Source organism: Drosophila mauritiana, chromosome 2L (assembly GCF_004382145.1).
Source record: "Drosophila mauritiana strain mau12 chromosome 2L, ASM438214v1, whole genome shotgun sequence".
NCBI classification, from domain to species: domain Eukaryota; kingdom Metazoa; phylum Arthropoda; class Insecta; order Diptera; family Drosophilidae; genus Drosophila; species Drosophila mauritiana.
In genome coordinates this window covers 11,839,869-11,858,277 of record NC_046667.1, presented here as the reverse complement: position 1 = coordinate 11,858,277, position 18,409 = coordinate 11,839,869, and the positions used below count along the sequence as shown (strand labels likewise).

At 41.7% G+C, this 18,409-nt stretch overlaps 1 protein-coding gene across 1 annotated transcript; it reads right to left on the bottom strand.

The window, feature by feature from the left end:
• Positions 1 to 269: 269 nt before the first annotated feature.
• On the bottom strand, positions 270 to 16,706 carry LOC117141084 (proteoglycan 4). Its single transcript, XM_033304400.1, has 6 exons — positions 16,420 to 16,706; positions 4,923 to 5,544; positions 4,352 to 4,687; positions 4,210 to 4,290; positions 1,686 to 4,148; positions 270 to 1,580 (listed from the first exon to the last, which is right to left on the bottom strand). The coding sequence occupies exons 2-6, from the start codon at positions 5,008 to 5,010 to the stop codon at positions 502 to 504; spliced, it is 4,047 nt and encodes a 1,348-aa protein (XP_033160291.1). The 5' UTR covers positions 5,011 to 5,544; positions 16,420 to 16,706; the 3' UTR covers positions 270 to 501.
• Between the last annotated feature and the right edge of the window lie 1,703 nt (positions 16,707 to 18,409).

The window sequence follows — 18,409 nt, the reverse complement described above, 5'->3', positions numbered from 1 at the left end:
ATCGAGTGGCTGTGGCCAATTAATGCTGACGCAGACAGGAATTTTTAATTTAAAATCATGGATTCCATAATGATCTTGATGTGCAATTAAATTGAACACAATTCGTAAAAACATTTCCCCAAACTAGCAATTTGTTATTTGTCACAAGGTTGAAATGCAATCAATATTTATAACCCAATTTGTTGGCTGTTGTTTTGACTTTTCATCAAAATAAATAATAATTTGTAATAATTCAAAACAAATACTTTAGATTTTGTTGATTTATTTATTAATTTTATTAAATATATTTCGTGTACTTTTTATCTAATTATAGCCTTACTTAGTGTATGTTATAAATGCCAAGCTAACTTTTACATATATTAATAATTTTTTCTATAATACAACTAGACCCTAAGTGAAGGCCTAAACTACCCTGTAGTACGATACGAACTAAAAGCTACAAACTGACACTTAACCGCTACAGACTTCCTGTGGGGATTCCAATCATAGGGGATATCTAAATTAACAGTCTAATGGGCCGCACTTGACGCCCACCTCGGTGCACTTGCATTCCAGGCACTGGCTGGATAGCTCCACGATAATGCGACCCACCCGATACATGCGTCCGTATATGTTGCAGCCAGCCAGTTTCAACTGACCAAGCGGATCATCGCCACCCGGGAGTCCACCCAACAGTCCGCCTCCACCAGTCCGCTCTACCGAACCAGAACCTGAATCCTGGTGCACATCCTCCGGGGATGATGGCGCTGCTGGTGGGGCTGCTGTCGGCGGTCGTGTTGCATGCTGGTAATGGTGGAATTGCTGCTGCGGTGGCTGCTCATGTTGCTGCGGTGCTTGTTGCTGCTGCTGCTGCTGCGGTTGCAATCTGTGCGGTCTTACCTCATAGCTGGTATCCATGAAGGGTAATTTGTCGAACGGTGAGTTTAAAAATGGATGCAGAGTGCTCCCCGTTGTTGTGGCCAGCCCCGCGGTTGTTGACGCAGTCGATGCCGCTGATGTCGCTGCTGGCGGGGATCGAGTGGTTGCCGGTGTACTCTGGCGTCGCGTGCCATTCTGGACTTTGCGTCTATTGCCGCTGGTCTGTTTGTTTTTCGTTTTGCCGTTTCCCTTTTTGGCCGGAGCACGTGTCGTTCCTGTTGGCCGACCAGTGGTCGATGTTGCTGCCGTGCTTGATGCAGTTGCTGCAGTTGCTGTTGCAGTTGCTGTTGCTGCTGTTGTTGATTTTGCTGTCGTTGGCGTTGCCGTAGGCAGCTGCTTAAATGCAGGCACTGTGCTGCCTGCCGCATCCTCTTTGGACAACTCCATACCGAGCAGCTTATCCAAGAGCTTATCCAACTTATTGATTTCATATTTATCTATCAAGGGGCCTTCCTTTTCCGTTGTCGTTGTTGTGGATGTGCTGGTTGTGCCGCTTGTGGATGACGCTATGGAGGAGGCTGTTGAGTTGCTAACACTGTAGGTGACGGTCTCGATATGCTCTTCAATCGGCTTTTTGTTCGCCTTGTCAACGATTAGTTCATCGAGATTGGGCGGCGGCTCTGTGTGTATGACATCTTTGAAGGGGTCGGGTGTAGTGATTTCTGAAAAAGGGCGATAAGGAAATGGACATATTCAGATAAATCTTTCAAATTCAGTGAAGTGCAAGAAAACAAAACCTTGTTAAAGTTCTAAAAACTTCAACTCACCTATCGAAGCAGTATCATTTTCCTGTGCCCCCGAGGTTGTGATGTCGATAATGTGCTGTGTCACATGGAAGTTATCAACTGGGCCGCCGATGCCACTCGAGGTGACGTGCTCCTGAAGAATTTCGCCATCGATAACCAACGGTTCCTTGGGCATGAATCCGCCTTCCGTTTCGGTGGGTGGTGAGAATCCATTGTGCGGAGGTGGCACCACAGGACTTTCGAAGTCGAAGTTGACGTAGGCCGCACTTCCCTCGTATTTTCCACCCACATGGACCACTGGTTCTGGAGCAGATTCCACCGCTGGCACTTCCACGTTGAACTTGTACTTGTAGGCAGCCTGATCCGGCTGGGATTGTGAGTATAGAGCCACCGTGTCATCCATGGTATCATAGCCAACCACATCCATCTTATCGGAAGCCACCTTCTGCTGATAGAAGTTGGTGGGATACTGTTCCTTGGGAACCGTATCCACAGCATCGGTTGGGAGGAATGGTATAATCTTCAGGTTGGGCAAACTAGGAGGCAGTGTGGGTTCACCATTGATGTCCAATGGCTCAGCCTCCAAGATACTCGGATTAGTTTCGATCACCAGCGGTTTCGGAGTACTAGTAACATAGGGTTTGGGTTTTGGCTTAAATTTTGGCTTGCTGGTGGTGCGAATTGTGGGTTTTGTTGTGGTGCTGGTGGTGCTGGTTGTTGTAGTTGTGGGTGCTGGAGTGGAAGGTATCGGAGTTGTGGGTCTTTGAGTTGTGGATTTCGGTGGGGGTGCGGGTTTTGCAGAAGATGGCTTTGCAGTTGTGGGCTTCGTTGTTGAAGGTTTTGGTGCTGTAGGTTTTGGAGTTGTAGGTTTCAGAGCTGTAGGTCTTGGATTTGTAGGTTTTGGAGTTGTAGGTTTTGGAGTAGTAGGTTTTGCAGTAGTAGGTTTTGAAGTAGTAATAGTTTTTCTAGTGGTCCTCGTCTTGGGTTTCGCCGTAGTACTAGGCGTTGCTGTGGTTTTAATGGTGCTATCTACTTTGGTTTGCTGGGTGGTGCTTGTACTTGGTTTTTCTGTGCTCTTGGCTATTATAGAACTAGTGGTTGCATTGACCCTCTTATTTGCCGTCCGGTGGGTCACCGGTTGACCATATTTGCTAGTCACCACCAACATGGGCGGCGTCACTGTGAGATTCGCCAGCTTGGAGTTGATTCGCGTGTGAACGGGCTTGCCACTTGGCAGTGGTCGAAACATGGGTGGTGCAGGCAGATTGGTTGGTTTCTCAGTGGTAGTTGTGGTACTTGTCGAGCTAGCTGTGTGATTGAGTGGTTCTTCGAGTATGCCAGACAGGCCATCTATCAGGACATTGAATAGACTCGGTTCCTCTTTTGGAGGGGGCATTACTTCTGTGGCTGGTGTTGGCCAAATTCCAGCATTTGCGATGCCAATTTGTTGGGCCTCCGCCGGCAGTTCACCCACAGCCATTTCGCCATTGTCCAATTGCTCGTCAAAGTCCTCGGCAATGCGTTTTATGCTGTTAGTTGAAGGATTGAACTCTTCCGGTTGATTTAGGGTGGTGCTAGTCTCCAAATAGGCTTCTGTTTTGGGGCCCAGTTCCTCTTCATCCGGACCCAAAAGTATATCCATCCAGGAGAGTGTGTTTTTGGTCGTCGTAGATTCCGGTTGCCTTATTTCTTCGTGGCCCGTGGTTTCCGTATTGGGACCCAGTAGCAAATCCAGAAAACTTAGTGCCGTAGTACTGCTCACCTCATCACTGGATTCGGTTCTCATCAAAGGAGGTGCCTGGGTGGTTCTTATGCCCACAAGATCCAAGTTATTGGCCAGCATTTTGTTGTTATTGCCATCTATGAACTCAAGGCCTTCGCGTAGTGTGTCCATAATGCTCTTTTCACTACTGACCTCCAGGGGATTGCCCAGAGCAGCTCTCGTCGGATGACGATCGTGTGGATACCGCTCGGCCATGGAATTCTGCGGAATTAAAGCTGTCTCCTGTTGATCCGGTTCCTCCTTACCAAACAGCATATTATACAGATTGAACTGCCTGGAGTTGTGCGATCTACGATAATCCCGCTGACTGCCGCAGTCGTAACTCGATGGACAGCACTGACCCTTCGGCACAACCGGGATGCAGTTCTTCAGTGCCGGCGAGCACTTCTTGGGTGCACATCGCCTGGTTCCCCGGATGCAGAAGCATATGTCGCAGGGCTTGTCCGCATCCGATCGCATCTTCTGACCCTCTGCGTAGAACTGGGCACCTACAGTGCAGCCTCGATTGCGCTGCAGGCGCTGGGACATGCGCAGAAAGTGCTTGTTCGAGGTCTTCCTGTAGCGCACCTCCTGAGAGGATTTCCCCGACGTTTTGCTACTGCAATCGTATCTCACGGGACAGCAGGTGGAGTCCACAAAGATGGGCTTGCAACCCTCCACGGGCAGCATGCACTTTGGCTTCACACACTTCTCGGTGCCACCTATTGGGTAAAAAAGGAATTTATTTATATAAATTATATAATATATCATTTTTAAACATACCTATGCAATAGCAGTAGCTGCACAAATTCGAAGATGACATGGCAGATCCCGACTTGTAGACAGTTCCATTTTTCACACAAACTGTAAGGTACAAAATGAACTTTAGGAACTTTAGTGATATTAAGTATAATATATTACATACCAAACAAATCCGTGTCGGAATCATCTGAACGTCTCTGCAGCATATTATCGTTGACCACCCGATCGATGGACTCCCTTTCGTAGTGATCCAGATACGCGATGATGCGACGCTTGGTGGGTATCTTGTAGAACGCATCCAATCTTGCGCAGGAAAGATACGGACAGCAGGAGCTTTTCTTTTGAACCACGACACAGCCCCTGGGCGGTGGCATTGGCATTTCGGGACACACTTTCAGACGACACACTAGTGTCTTTCGGTTACACTGGCAATTCAGACACTTCTCCATGCTGGGCACCACCGATTTGTCTGCGAACCAAGTGCCATTGTGATGGCAGCCTAATGATTTATTGGAACAAATATGAAATTAGTATAAATAGTATATTTATAGCTGTAAGTCGCTAAACTTCGTTTTGAAATGGTTTGATTTTAGGCTTTGTACTAAGCTTTCTATAGCACGACTAATGGATTCATACCATTTTCCACTTTATCAGCTCTTTTCCGCTGCAGAGATGCAACCATCTCACCCAATGCCACACATTTCACAGACATTATCCGCTGGCCCCCAACTCACCTGTGTTCGGTGTGATAAATGCATCCAGCTGTGCGGGCCATAGGAGTAGTAATGCCGCCGATAATATGCTGACTAAGCGCAGCGTCATCTTCGTTCGTGGATTCCGTTGCCGTTCCCGGTTCCGTTGCGTAGATGTGGACGTGGATGCCGCCGAAGAGCATGAATAATGCAACAGAGGCGACTTTGGACTTGGGCCAGGTCCGAGCAGAGTTTGGTACCCCCTGGTTGTTGTGTTACCCCTTGGGTATACCCACGTATGTATATATAGGTGTGTATATTAGTATCCCAGCTGATGCGGCAGGGCAGAGCTCCAACTTGTCTGCCAGATGTGGAGTCGAATGCTTCTAATGCTCCGCAAATGTGTGTCACGCAGAGGCAACTTTCGAATGACAGCGGCGGCCAACGGTGCGCATGACCATTTGGCTGCGACTTGGACCAAATTAAACCGAACTGGAAATTACCCGCACAATTTGCTGGAGCATTGCCACAGGTCGTCGTCGCTCGTTACTTGTCGCCAGTGCCAAAGTTCTGCCACACTTTTAATGAACCATATACATATATATGTACCATATGTATATATCCACAGTCGGCGGCAAAAAAGGAAAATTTGTTCGCTTCACAGCTGCAAAGATATGGAGAAAGACGGAGATGTGGGTAAGTGCTGGTCATTAGTGAGTGCTACGTTGTTGAATAATGTTAGCGAAACTATGCAACAGGTTGCCGGTTCAAACAACTTCATTTGAATAGGCTTTTCCACCGAGCCAAATCGACATGCGTACTATGCGATGTGCGCGGGATTGTGAAGATTAAGATTAAGTAAGAAGACACTCGGGTAGTAAGTAACTTGAGTTATTACACTCTAATTTATATTTGTATAAAAGAAAAATTCCAAGCTTATTATCTGGTATCAAACAACTAAGCCTCTTTAAGATGATTAATAGAATTGCTTAAGCTGAACAGAATTAAAACAACTAATGCATTTCTCTCTATGTTAAGCCCTTGCTTAGATCAATATCTTTCACCTCAATGCTATAAACTTTCAGCCAAAAGCAGCTTAACACGAAACAGAACTTTCAGAGTTTCCAACTTAATTCCCCAATAATTTCACACAACTTTATCGCTTTGTTTATCTGCACTGCACTTCGAGAGTTTGGCATAAATTGGCGCACGGAAATGGGCCAAACGCAAATGCTGCCAAAATCCATCAATAAATACACAGAAAGAGGGGGGCAGCGATGCCAAGTCGCAGTCATAAATAATAATACTCAAAGCAAGAGGGGCTCCAAGAACTGGTCTCAAGAAGCGTCCACTTCACACTCCTCGGAGTCCAGAGAACCAAAAAGCCAGACGCGAGTTGCATGCAAACGCAGCAACTGGAAAACAGCCAAACAAACATGAAAATCAAATAAAGCCCGGCGAATGGCGGTCATTGCCAGAGAAAGATCCACCGACTGACTGGCCAGACTGCTGGCCACCGAGTTCTCCAAGAACCATCGTCCCCCCCACTCCAATGGCCAACAGGCAAGAGCCAAGAGCCAAAAGCCAACTAACAACACACAACACACAACTTACAACTAACAACAAACCACAACGACATTGTCGTTGTTGGACGGAGCACTCCGAACTGGCCACTGCAGCCACTTTCATTAAGAACGTGATTAGCAGCGAAAACTCACTGGCATGCAAATGGAAACGAAAAGTCTGGAAAGAACCGGGCAGATTTTCCGGCTCCATGATGCAGAAGGATTTGATACCCTCACTAAATAGAAAATGATAATTAGAAAAATCTAACGACAAATGAACATTGAATCCTAAATCATATGAACTAAAGTTTAAAAACCATGCAAGACTTTTAATAATATCTATATATCTAACATATCTAATATAGATACATGTACTTGTTTCCATGTTAGTTTTCAAGCTAAATTGTTCATTTGAAATATTTACTAGAGTCAGAACCCATCTAATGAACATACGCCCCAGTGATCTCTGCAGGAACCCAATCTCCAATGGGGAGAGCTTCTTCGCTTAATTGGAGCTCCGTTTGCATACCGGACTGGTGGGTCTGCTTTTGGCCTTGCACAATTTAGTTGGCAGTTGGTTCTCATGACAACTTTTAATCAAGTCATTATATCTGACTGACGGTCCTCGGGAGATCTATGCTAGAGAAACTTTCACGAGCCACGAAAACGAGCAGAAGTCAACGAATACGAGCCAGTCGAATTTCAGTTTCACACAATAAATCAGCTGCAGTTGACTTTTATTTTGTTGCGGTTGACTCTGCTTTTAATTGAGTGCCACTTGTGGCCTGTGCCTCATTTGCATGCCACTGTCGTGTACTTGGCCATGAAAATGAAGGCTTAGAACACTGAAATTACTGACTGCAACCAGCGGGGTGGGGGAAAGGGGATCTAGAAGAAATCTCTCTATCGCGGAGATTTCAGTTGGTGAAAATCACCAGCTTAATTACACATTTTCTGCAAGCAATTTGCCATGGGGGCCCAACATAATTCCATACTTTTCCACGCACTCGCAGATAATAAATAGCAATTCTATGGTGATTCTTCTGCCATATTCAGAACGTGTGTAAGCCCAGTCGCCTCATAAATAAATTACTGTAATTACATGGCCAAAGACAAAACCAGACCAAGCCGAATCCAACCAAAGCGAAAGAAAGCGAGGCTGTGGGAGCAAATGCCACTCAGGTGTCCAGCACAAGAACCTCTATAATGGGGCCAAGCAATTACGCCCAGACAGCTTTGTTTATTTATTTACCCCATTTATTTTGGAGCCCGAGCAGCATACACTGCGCCAAATTAATCAAGTCATTTATTAGACTGCCACCGGGCTTTTGGAGCGAAAGTGTTGAGATTAAAAGGCCCTGATTGCTCGATTAGTTAATCACAATGAAGTCGTTCGCTTGGCTTCATCAACCCACTTTACTCGGATTTCGAAGAAATTAAAAGTTTTTAAGGTTTCGGTTTCACTAACCCAGTTGAATGAGTTTGTAAAGAAGCTATTTTACAATGGAAATGGAAAGCTAAGTCTAGCCAAGAACTGTAAATGATAAAAGTAGAAGAGTGATCAATGAAAATCAGGCATTTATTACAGTTCTAAAATTTCCCCTTCGAAAGTTCAAAAGTTTACTGATTGTTATAAAAGTGATTGTTATAATACGATTGAAATTTGATGGCATGGCACATGCAATGCAAAAATCAGCTCATTAGTAGGTCTTAAATATATCCCACTTCAAACTGAAAATTAAATGAAGTGTGTAACTCCACTAATTTATTAATTAAGACCAAATTCAGCTTCTCAGTCGAGTGTAACAACAGTATTTAGCAAAATGAAGACACACCTGATGGTGTTCAGCCAAAGAAATCAACCCAATTGACTAGTTCGACTGTTCCGAATCGCCACAAAAACCACTTGGCCGACAATAAATTCTCCATTTGAGCCAGAAAAGAGCGCCACTGTAGCCGTGACATCGATTCGGCAACAATAAAATTGGGTATTGAGCATTCGCATCTGATAGATACTTTGTTGGCCAGTCCGACCATTTGACACAGTAGCAACGCCCCACTGACAGATTTATTTATCCGCATCTGACTTTTCGGGAAGGCGATGGAGAGCACTCCCTCCATATTTGGACGTTGATTTGTGAAAGGCGAAAAGCCAAACGCCCGTAGTCTCGAGTTGTTTTCCACTCCAGATCCGAGATCTGTGGAACTGGCCTTTGTTTTGTTTGACTACTACTGGGCATATTTTTGGGCGCATTCTAAACTTATAATTTGTAACAACTTTCACCGATCGAGCGATCGTGGCTAGCACAACTAGCACTTAGGATTATGTAAATCTCGGCCAGGCAAAATATCTAATAACAATGGGTAGCTACGGAAAGAGTGCATTGGATGGAATGGAAAGCGATTCAGATTCAGATCTGGGCCTATTTTCACTTTTGCAAATTGTCTTAGAACACGGAACGCGAATAGAAATCGAAGTCAGTGCGAGTCAATAAGCGATCATTGAGAATTGAAACGTGAGCATGACTACACTAGTCAGCAAAAGTGGGATCACTGATCGTGTAGCTCAAACCGTCAAACTAAAACTTCACGTTTTATTCATTCTTTGTAGTCTGAAAGCACGACAAAACGAACTTCAAAGACGACAGCTGCACATAACAGGGTATCTTATAATACTATCTTTAGGTAGGTATTTAGGTATAGATATAGCAGTCAAGATAGATACAATTTCTTGTATTGAAGTGTTATTCTCCTTTCTTTCTCAACAATTTGTAATGCTTTTAATAAGCATAAGCACATTTGCATATATGAACTCGTCTGTGTGCGGCTTCATCATAGAGTGAAATTCGTGTCATCATAATGACAGAAATGCCAACACGCTTCAGCTTCACAGCTAGAAAATAAATTTGGCAATACTCGAGCCATTGAAATGATTCCAGCATGCCAAACTATTCTGCCTGAAAAAGCTGAATAAAAAACACGAAAAAAAACACGACTTACAGACTGTCAGAGCCATCAACATGTGTGGCTCATTAAATATGCTGCGAACACACAGCAAGTACAAGAAAAGCAGTCGAGAACCAAGGAGTTTGAACAATTTTCCTGTCCAACTCTATTGATGCGACTACCTCGACTTCGGCGGTGCACACGAAAAAAAATGGGTTATAAACTATTTAATTGGCCTTTCGGATATTCAGCCATTATCATCCAGCAATAAGCTTAATAGCTTCGGTTAAGTAGAATCCACTTAATAATTTAGTAATTTAAGCAATCATTTCCTTAAATTAAAATTAAGTATGGTGCGTTCTTTTTTAAGATTTAATGTCAGCATTAAATAGGTGTGCATAACATAAAATATATTTATATATATAGCTAGCACAAAACCGCTATTCTAGGATCTCTAAATGGAAAATAAAAATTCTTAGGTCTAGATTTTCTGTATCTTTTTCGCCCAGTGTACGTATCCAAAGTTCCCCTTGGCTGCAGACAAATACCTGTCATTTAGTGGACGTCAAACATGTTCGACCTAGCCCCTTGAGCACCTGTGGCCCAGCTCCACCTCGCTTATTTTTTCCAGCCCGCGATCGGCGATCTGGAGTCGGAGACTCCCCATCCCGAGCCCCAACCAAAGTTATTAGAGCCGCGAGGGCTCAATAAATGGGCGTCGTTTATGCACCTCATCATCAGCGATTGCACAGATCGCAGCTCTGTGTTCTTGCCTTTTTTTTTATTATTTTATTCGCTGTTTGGCCAAGCGGAAGTTGTTAAATGAAAAGGCAGAAACGAGCATAAAAGGGGTAGAGGTGTCGCAGCGGAACGAAGAGCAAATGCTCTTGGAGGAAGGTCCTTCGGATGGGCATGTCCTCAGCGGAGATGTCATGTTAATTTCAGATTCCTGGAAGCCGCGATTTCGCATGTTGGTGTTAAAGCCACGACGGTATGTGAGTTTACTGAATAACTAAAGAGGTTTGTGAGGGACCACAAAACTAAACATAGCTTCATTAGAACAAATATTTATATACCCTATCTTTCTAGCACCCCAATGGTTTAAACCATTCACTAACTTCCCTCGTGCCATTAGTCATAAAATTTAATTGAATCTCTTTCGGCCCATTGAATGAAGTAATAGCTGACTTGTTAATTAGGAATTTCCAAAATCGGGCAGTTACATGCTGGCCAAACCCTCAGCCCGCAAGATAGATAACTAAACGTGGATCGGGTGAAAGTCAAGTGAAGTGGAGTCGGGCTAGCTTGCTTCTCCTGCACTGTAATGAAACTAGAACAAACTGCACGATTGTGGCAAATGGATAAGAGCGGAAAACCTGCAGAACTGGGAAAGGTTTTTTGTGTCGTCCAGCTATGGCACCTTTCACAAAAGCCCAAACCATCAGCGAACCCACAAACGAAACTGCGCCAAACAATCAACCGAAAGTTCTTAATACCCCCAAGTATCTATTGGCAAATTGATGTCGCCCTGCTTGGGTTCTTTACTACTTTTTTTTTTTTAAGGTACTAAAGGTTCCATTCGAGGTTAAATAATCGATTCGTGATGCGGCCAGAACGGCGTAATAAAATTGTCAACATGACAGGCCGCGATTAATATAGAGTTCATATTTATAATGCATAAATCATGCAGCAGATGGAACGTGCTCCATTGCCTTGCATTACTTTTCCCACAATTTAAAGATGCGACTCCTTGGGGCGAATTCAGAATGCAACTGCTAGAGATGGCACTTTTGAGGACTATTTGCGGGGTCTTAAGTGGTTTCATATTTTTGAAATATATATACCAATTACTAAAATCGAAATTCGAAAGAAAATCCAAGCTTTGTACTTAAAACCCCATCTTAAATGTTATATTTTTGAAATATATACTTAGTAAAATCCAAATTCGAAAGAAAATCCAAGCTTTGTACTTAAATCCCCATCTTAAATGTTATATTTTTGAAATATATAATTAGTAAAATCCAGATTCGAAAGAAAATCCAAGCTTTGTACTTAAAACCCTATCTTAAATGTTATATTTTTGAAATATATAAACAAATTACTAAAATCGAAATTCGAAAGAAAATCCAAGCTTTGTACTTAAAACCCCATCTTATATGTTATATTTTTGAAATATATATACAAATTACTAAAATCGAAATTCGAAAGAAAATCCAAGCTTTGTACTTAAAACCCCATCTTAAATGTTATATTTTTGAAATATATAATTAGTAAAATCCAAATTCGAAAGAAAATCCAAGCTTTGTACTTAAATCCCCATCTTAAATGTTATATTTTTGAAATATATAATTAGTAAAATCCAAATTCGAAAGAAAATCCAAGCTTTGTACTTAAAACCCCATCTTAAATGTTATATTTTTGAAATATATAATTAGTAAAATCGAAATTCGAAAGAAAATCCAAGCTTTGCACTTAAAACCCCATCTTAAATGTTATATTTTTGAAATATATAATTAGTAAAATCCAAATTCGAAAGAAAATCCAAGCTTTGTACTTAAAACCCCATCTTAAATGTTATATTTTTGAAATATATAATTAGTAAAATCGAAATTCGAAAGAAAATCCAAGCTTTGCACTTAAAACCCCATCTTAAATGTTATATTTTTGAAATATATACTTAGTAAAATCCAAATTCGAAAGAAAATCCAAGCTTTGTACTTAAAACCCCATCTTAAATGTTATATTTTTGAAATATATAATTAGTAAAATTTAAATTCGAAAGAAAATCCAAGCTTTGTACTTAAAACCCCATCTTAAATGTTATATTTTTGAAATATATAATTAGTAAAATCCAAATTCGAAAGAAAATCCAAGCTTTGTACTTAAAACCCCATCTTAAATGTTATATTTTTGAAATATATAATTAGTAAAATTTAAATTCGAAAGAAAATCCAAGCTTTGTACTTAAAACCCCATCTTAAATGTGTCCTAGTTTTTCAAGTCATGGCAAGTACATCTATTGTGTGGTTGAGAAAACTCCATAAGTGCCGCGAAACATGATCATAATTCCATCACACGCGCATCTCTATGGGCCAAAGCCAACGACCGGCCAGAGTTTGTGGCAAACTTGTTCTGACTTTTGTTACAATTGGCGATTCCTTTCTTTTTTTATTCAGCTTTCTAGCGCTGCAAGACAATGCACCATAAAACTGCAATGGAGTTGTGATCGCTGTTTATTTTTTTCTTTCTTTTTCCTGGCTGCTTCCCACTCCACCCATTTCCATTTCAGTTGCCATGCAAATTTCTGACTCGTGTTGTTTTTCCGTCTCGAATGTTTTCCTCTTTCCGGGCACATTTGTCAAGGTGTCTTGTAAACAAGGAAACCAGGCAGCCCAAGAAAACCCAGAGACTCCAAAAGAATCGAAAAGAACCCCGAAAGAACCCAGAGCCAAGCACCGTTAGATCAGATGCAGACATAGTGCTTATATAACGCATTGCGCCAGCCAATTGTGTTTTTTTTTATTGGTTACCTCTTTAGGCCATAAATGGTAGTGACAAAAGTCGGAATTTATGGCCCGCTGACAGCTCTGATAAATAACCCAAGGCCCGACTTTGGCTTAGAGTGGCCCAGGGTTTGGATTTTGTATTTTGTACTTCAACTGGCGATGGAATGGGGCGTGCTGCAGGTGGGGAAAGCACCTAAGAGAGCCATAAAATGTTTTATCTTCGACTCTGTTCTTGCAGCACGTCGCCGCGAGGAGTCCGAAGTTAATTAGCAGGGAATAGATGGCTTTTAAAATTCCTCCTCCTGTGGCAATTAATCTGGCAATGCGTTACAAAAAATGTGCCGACAGAAGTCAAGGAAGCACATGGGCTTACGTTTTATTGAAGCATTGAAGAACAAAGGTCATAAAAAGGAAATTTATATCTTCCTATTAAATTATATTGATATCTATGGGACAAATGACAACTAACGGTCCACAAAATACATTTATATATAAACTAGGTACTAAAATGGTTGGTTAAATAAATAATCTAATAGATTAATTACGAAGCCCATATTTTGCATAATATAAACCTCATATATGGACTATATAACACCCTTATATAGGGGTAGGTATATCTAATTTCCATAAGTCTGCTTATTTTCCGTGTATTTCACTGATGTTATTCGGATAATGGCGACACAAAAGAAAGAGATTCTCCTCATATGGCCAGGCAACTTGGTTTGGTTTTTGCTTTTTCGCTGCCTTCTTTATACGTGCACTCTTTTTCAGCTGGTTGCCCCACCGTTGCAATATCAGATTACGTGCGGGCCAGCTTTTGTTGTTCTTGGCCGGGTACTGGGGCCTCTCCTTAAGTGCCCAGTGCTATTCGGCATATCAGATGTTGCTAATGTGGCCGCGCTAACTGTGGGCCGGACTACAGCGCACCACTTGAAAGGAGAGCTTAGATACCAGATACCAAGATACAAGATACTTTTTTTCGACCTTGAGATGGCGGTCGAAGCCTAGCAGCTCCCGGCCCCGATAATCGAATTTGTGGCACACCACACTTTGGCCAGATTATCGAGATGACCAAAGGGCAGTCAGGAAGTTCTTTTGATACCTTAAAGATATCAAGTGACTTTGTAAGCTCATTAACTCGACTAAACTCTAAAAATTTCTGGTACGATTATTATATATATATTTTTTTATTACTTATTGCATAAGTGAATAAAATGAATTAATTATTTTAAGATTTTTAACTAACATTTTTTACAATTTTCTTTAGTTTCTACCAACTTGAGACTACGTTATTAAAAGTTCTTGAAATCGACCTCAGCGCTCTTAAAAAATATTTATATAGAATATAGGTCATTCATGGACTATATATGTAGGTGTAGTGTATTTCGACTTCCAGATAAAGACATTATTATATAGCCTAATGAAGCTTTCTTCCCGTCTTCGGACCCAAGTTCGTAGATTTCCTTCATCTTCCTGAGTTCTTTTACTAACATTTTCAATTGCAGGCAATTAGCAAATTCTCTTTGGGATCGCCTTAATGGCCGTCTAACGTAAAATGTCGTCTTACACACTAGTTTTATAGCTTCCGCTTTGCATTATCAAATATTATTGGTGTTGTTCTACCGCTTCTTATAGCTTCTTCTTCTTCCTACCTTCTTTGCGATTGCATGTCGTCACGTCAAGCTCCAAGAAGTGGCAAGAAGAAGCAGAAGAATCGGCGCAGCAGCTGGATGGAAGAAAAAAACCCTTGGCTATCTAATGATGATCATTAGGAGCGGTACTGTAATCACACAGAAGCCAAACTCAAACTCAAACTCCCAGCTGAACCTTAAGCCAGTTCTTCTTCTTCTTGCGCAGCTGCTTCTTCTTGCTTCTTTTTGTCAACATAAAACGGTAATTTCTTAAACAAAAAAGTAAGAACAACATCACAGTCAGTATCTGAGTAGCAAAAGATTACTCTGAACATTTATACACAGGAAACAAAGACAAGTTTATTACTTTCAATGTAGTTCTTAGAAATCCAAATTTTTTCTTATGTAATATAATTTGAAAGACTTATTTGTCGAAAGATATATTTATTTTACTAAGTATTATATTTAAATTAATAATAATTTCTTATTTTATATATTTTTTATATACCCATTTTAGGATGGACAAACTTCGCCCACAACTTGAACCATGCTGAATTGTTTCTAAGCTATATTTATCTCTTCTTTGTTGACCCTCATTTTTTGCAGTGTAATTAAAGCCAATGCAACCTACATTCTCTCCCTTGATCTCCACACTCTCGGTCTTCTCCCTTCTGGTTTCCCCGGTTTTCCAATTCCGAGTGCGTTTTTTTGCGGCTGTGCGACCATTGTAACGGCTTAGATTTGTCTTAGGAAGTCGCCTAAGTTTTTTTGTCGGCGTTGCCTTGGGTTCATCTTCCCCCGACCGACCGAGCCCCCCATTTCTCACAGTGTGCCCCAGTGATGCGACTTTTTATGTTTGCCTGCCGCTGCTGGCATCTTAACAGTTAAATGCTTAGTTTACATCATTAGCATGCCGTTTCCAGATATTTTCTTTTCTTTTGGCTAATAAATAAGCAATTTGGGTACTGCTTCTTCTCCTGTCATCGACTATTTCTTTAATTGGTCTGCGCAAGCTGGTAAGCATTATTTAATTAGCATAGATTTGCTGGGAATCAGAATCACTTGATTAACATTATACAGTTGAGAATTTATTTTCTGATTCAATTAAATAAATCCCCCCTTGCCATTTATTACCAGAAAGTTCGTTGCCTCAGTCTTTCGTTTGTATTGCATAAAATATGAATTTTCATGTTTTCTTTACGCTTTGATAAATACGCAAAGAAGTGCAGAAATCTTTGATAATATTATGAGAGTCTTCCGAGAAACGAATTAAAATGTATATGTTGTTTTACCGCAGTCATTACACCTAGATCAACAAACACAGGAATCGTTGCCTGTGGGGCCAGTTCGTTGCCTGAGTCTTTCGATTGTGTGTGATTTTGCTTTTGTCTCTGCGGCCGCAAGAACGAGTGCACTGAAGCATGGACTTTTGGCTACGGCTGCAGGTTTTTGTGTGTGCCTACTAGTATTTATTTATCTGGCCACCAAGTCGGTGGGTTCTATTAACCATGTAAACAATACCGTTAACACGACACGACGCGTTGGGAAAAAAGCTTTTGGCAGCGGGAGCGAAACAGATAAATGAAATGTGCCGCAAGAATTTGCCAAGTTAGTGGCGGCGAAGAGGGAAAACGACGACTTGCCAACTGCATATTCCCCCCTTTGGTAATGCATCACAGAATTGAACAACAAGAACAGCTACGTAGAAAAAAGAAGCGTGAAAAAGAGGCGACAGGAAAAACGGTTTGAGGAAAACACTTATTAAATTTTAGCATGCCCAAAGTGTGGAAAGAGCTGGCGGCGAGGCCACAAAGAACCGCAACAACGACCCCAAGAACGAACCAAGAATTCCCAGTGATGCATTCCTGGAGTTTTCCGCAAGTTCACATACCTGTCCAGGTTGAGGTTTTCCTATATCCACTCTTACTGTGGGGCACAAAAACAAAAAAACATTGAATATAACTCCACAGCTTGGTTTATTATTGATTTGTTTGTTTGCTTATGCTTGCACTTCACCACTGCCACTCAAGGGTTCGATCCTCCTTGACCACAAAAAGTGTCTTCTAGTCTTTGAGTCTCCGAAGAAGAGTCATTTATTGTGTGTTTTTTTTTATTATTATATCCACCTTGCGCGTATGGTTTTCTCGTTCTGAACGCGTCGCGTGCTGTTTTCAAACTGAGGCTCGGCAACAAGTTCGAGCTGCTTTTAAGAAAAGCATTCGGAAGAAAGTTGTCTGCATACTGAATTCTTTTTCTGTTCGAGCGCGCCAAAGATTCTCGTTCGAAAGCTGCAGCGAAAGAGATATATTCTCTCGAGAGAAAGAGAGAATCTGCTAAGAGAGTCTTCTCCACTCCACCGAAGGGAGATTAATTGCTGGTTGTACCGCCGATAAGCATGAAATGTCGCTTGTCCGCAGTTTGTTGGCCAATTAAAAATTAGATTTCGCTTTAGATTTTGTCCATGCGATTGGCCAAAGTTCGCGGAACGATTGCAAAGATAAATGTCGGACGGGGTATTTTTTTTTTTTAATAAAGACACTCAATAGTTTATTAAAAGGGTTGAATGAACTAGAAAGTGACGAGCTTCCTTCATTGACAACACACATAATTGCCCGTGAGATGTGATGAAAATAATGGTGTAACTTTTGTGGGGCTTTGATTCAGTTTTTTACTTTCTGTACACAAAAATATGTCTAGCTTGAAATCAGTCTAAAGCCTTTTAATTTATAAACTAAACTTCTCAACTGAAATATAAATGCAAATCCTATATCTCTTAAGACGAGAATTTATATGGACACTATTTACAATTTTTTCAAACACATTAGTCACTTTATTTCAATCAACAATGCAATCTAGAGCCTTTTATTTATGGCCCACTCATATCTAACTCATTTCAATAATCCATTCTTCCCTTTACCAATTATAAAACCATTCGCAGTCTTCCCGACCGCAGAATCCAGACATGAAAAAATATAATAATAAATACTTGTGTCTGTATATACAAAAAGACCATAAAGCACAGACATTCATTCCGATGCCAAATGCCGACGCCAATAAAGCCCCCAAGTAAACAATTCCAGGCATTACTCCATTACTCATAATGGCGCAGCCAAATGTCGCGGTCGCATCCTCATCCTCGTCGGCGGAGAAACGCAGCAAACGATTGGGGGAGCAGGGATCTGGAGACTGGAGACGGAGGAGCAGCCGCCCATGTTGTTCTCCAGGTTGCATAAATCTGTTCGATTGCGAAGGAAGCACAGGGATCTGGCCTTGCCTCGACTTTGCTCAGATGAATTTCTTTTGTTCAGAACGGAGATGACATCGTGAAGGCAACATAAGTATGTATTTACTTCTATAAACTATAAACTGTCTTTAAACATATACTAAGCAAATTATTTTAATTTATTTTTAAAATTTGTTCTTCGTAATTGATGAAAACTCCAACTTTGACTGAATATCACTCTCTATAGAAGTTGCAGCTCTAGGTTTTCGAAATTCGGGTGGACTCACTGCGGCATCTCTGGTTCCCGCATGGTGACTCCTTTATCAGCCTTGTCTTCATCGATCGCGTCGGAGATTTTGTCCGTCTGATGGAGTCGGCGGTCCGTCGGTGGGTCTGTTCTGGTGGACTCGTGTTCTGGGGCGTGTTCCCCTGGATCTGTAGATCTTTGGATCTCCCTGTCCATTCCCGTTGAGTCGTCGCTTTGTCTTGACTCCTTGGCCAGGCAGCTTGGCTGGGACTTGGAGGCGTGTTTGGTTGGGGGAATGGAAACAGAATAATATAGAATGAAATATTTATCGCCATTAGAGCCTGATTAGCTGCGGGCGTGTTCTGGCCATCGTTCTTTGGGCCACGTTCCGCGCTCTTGGCCGCCTTGCTT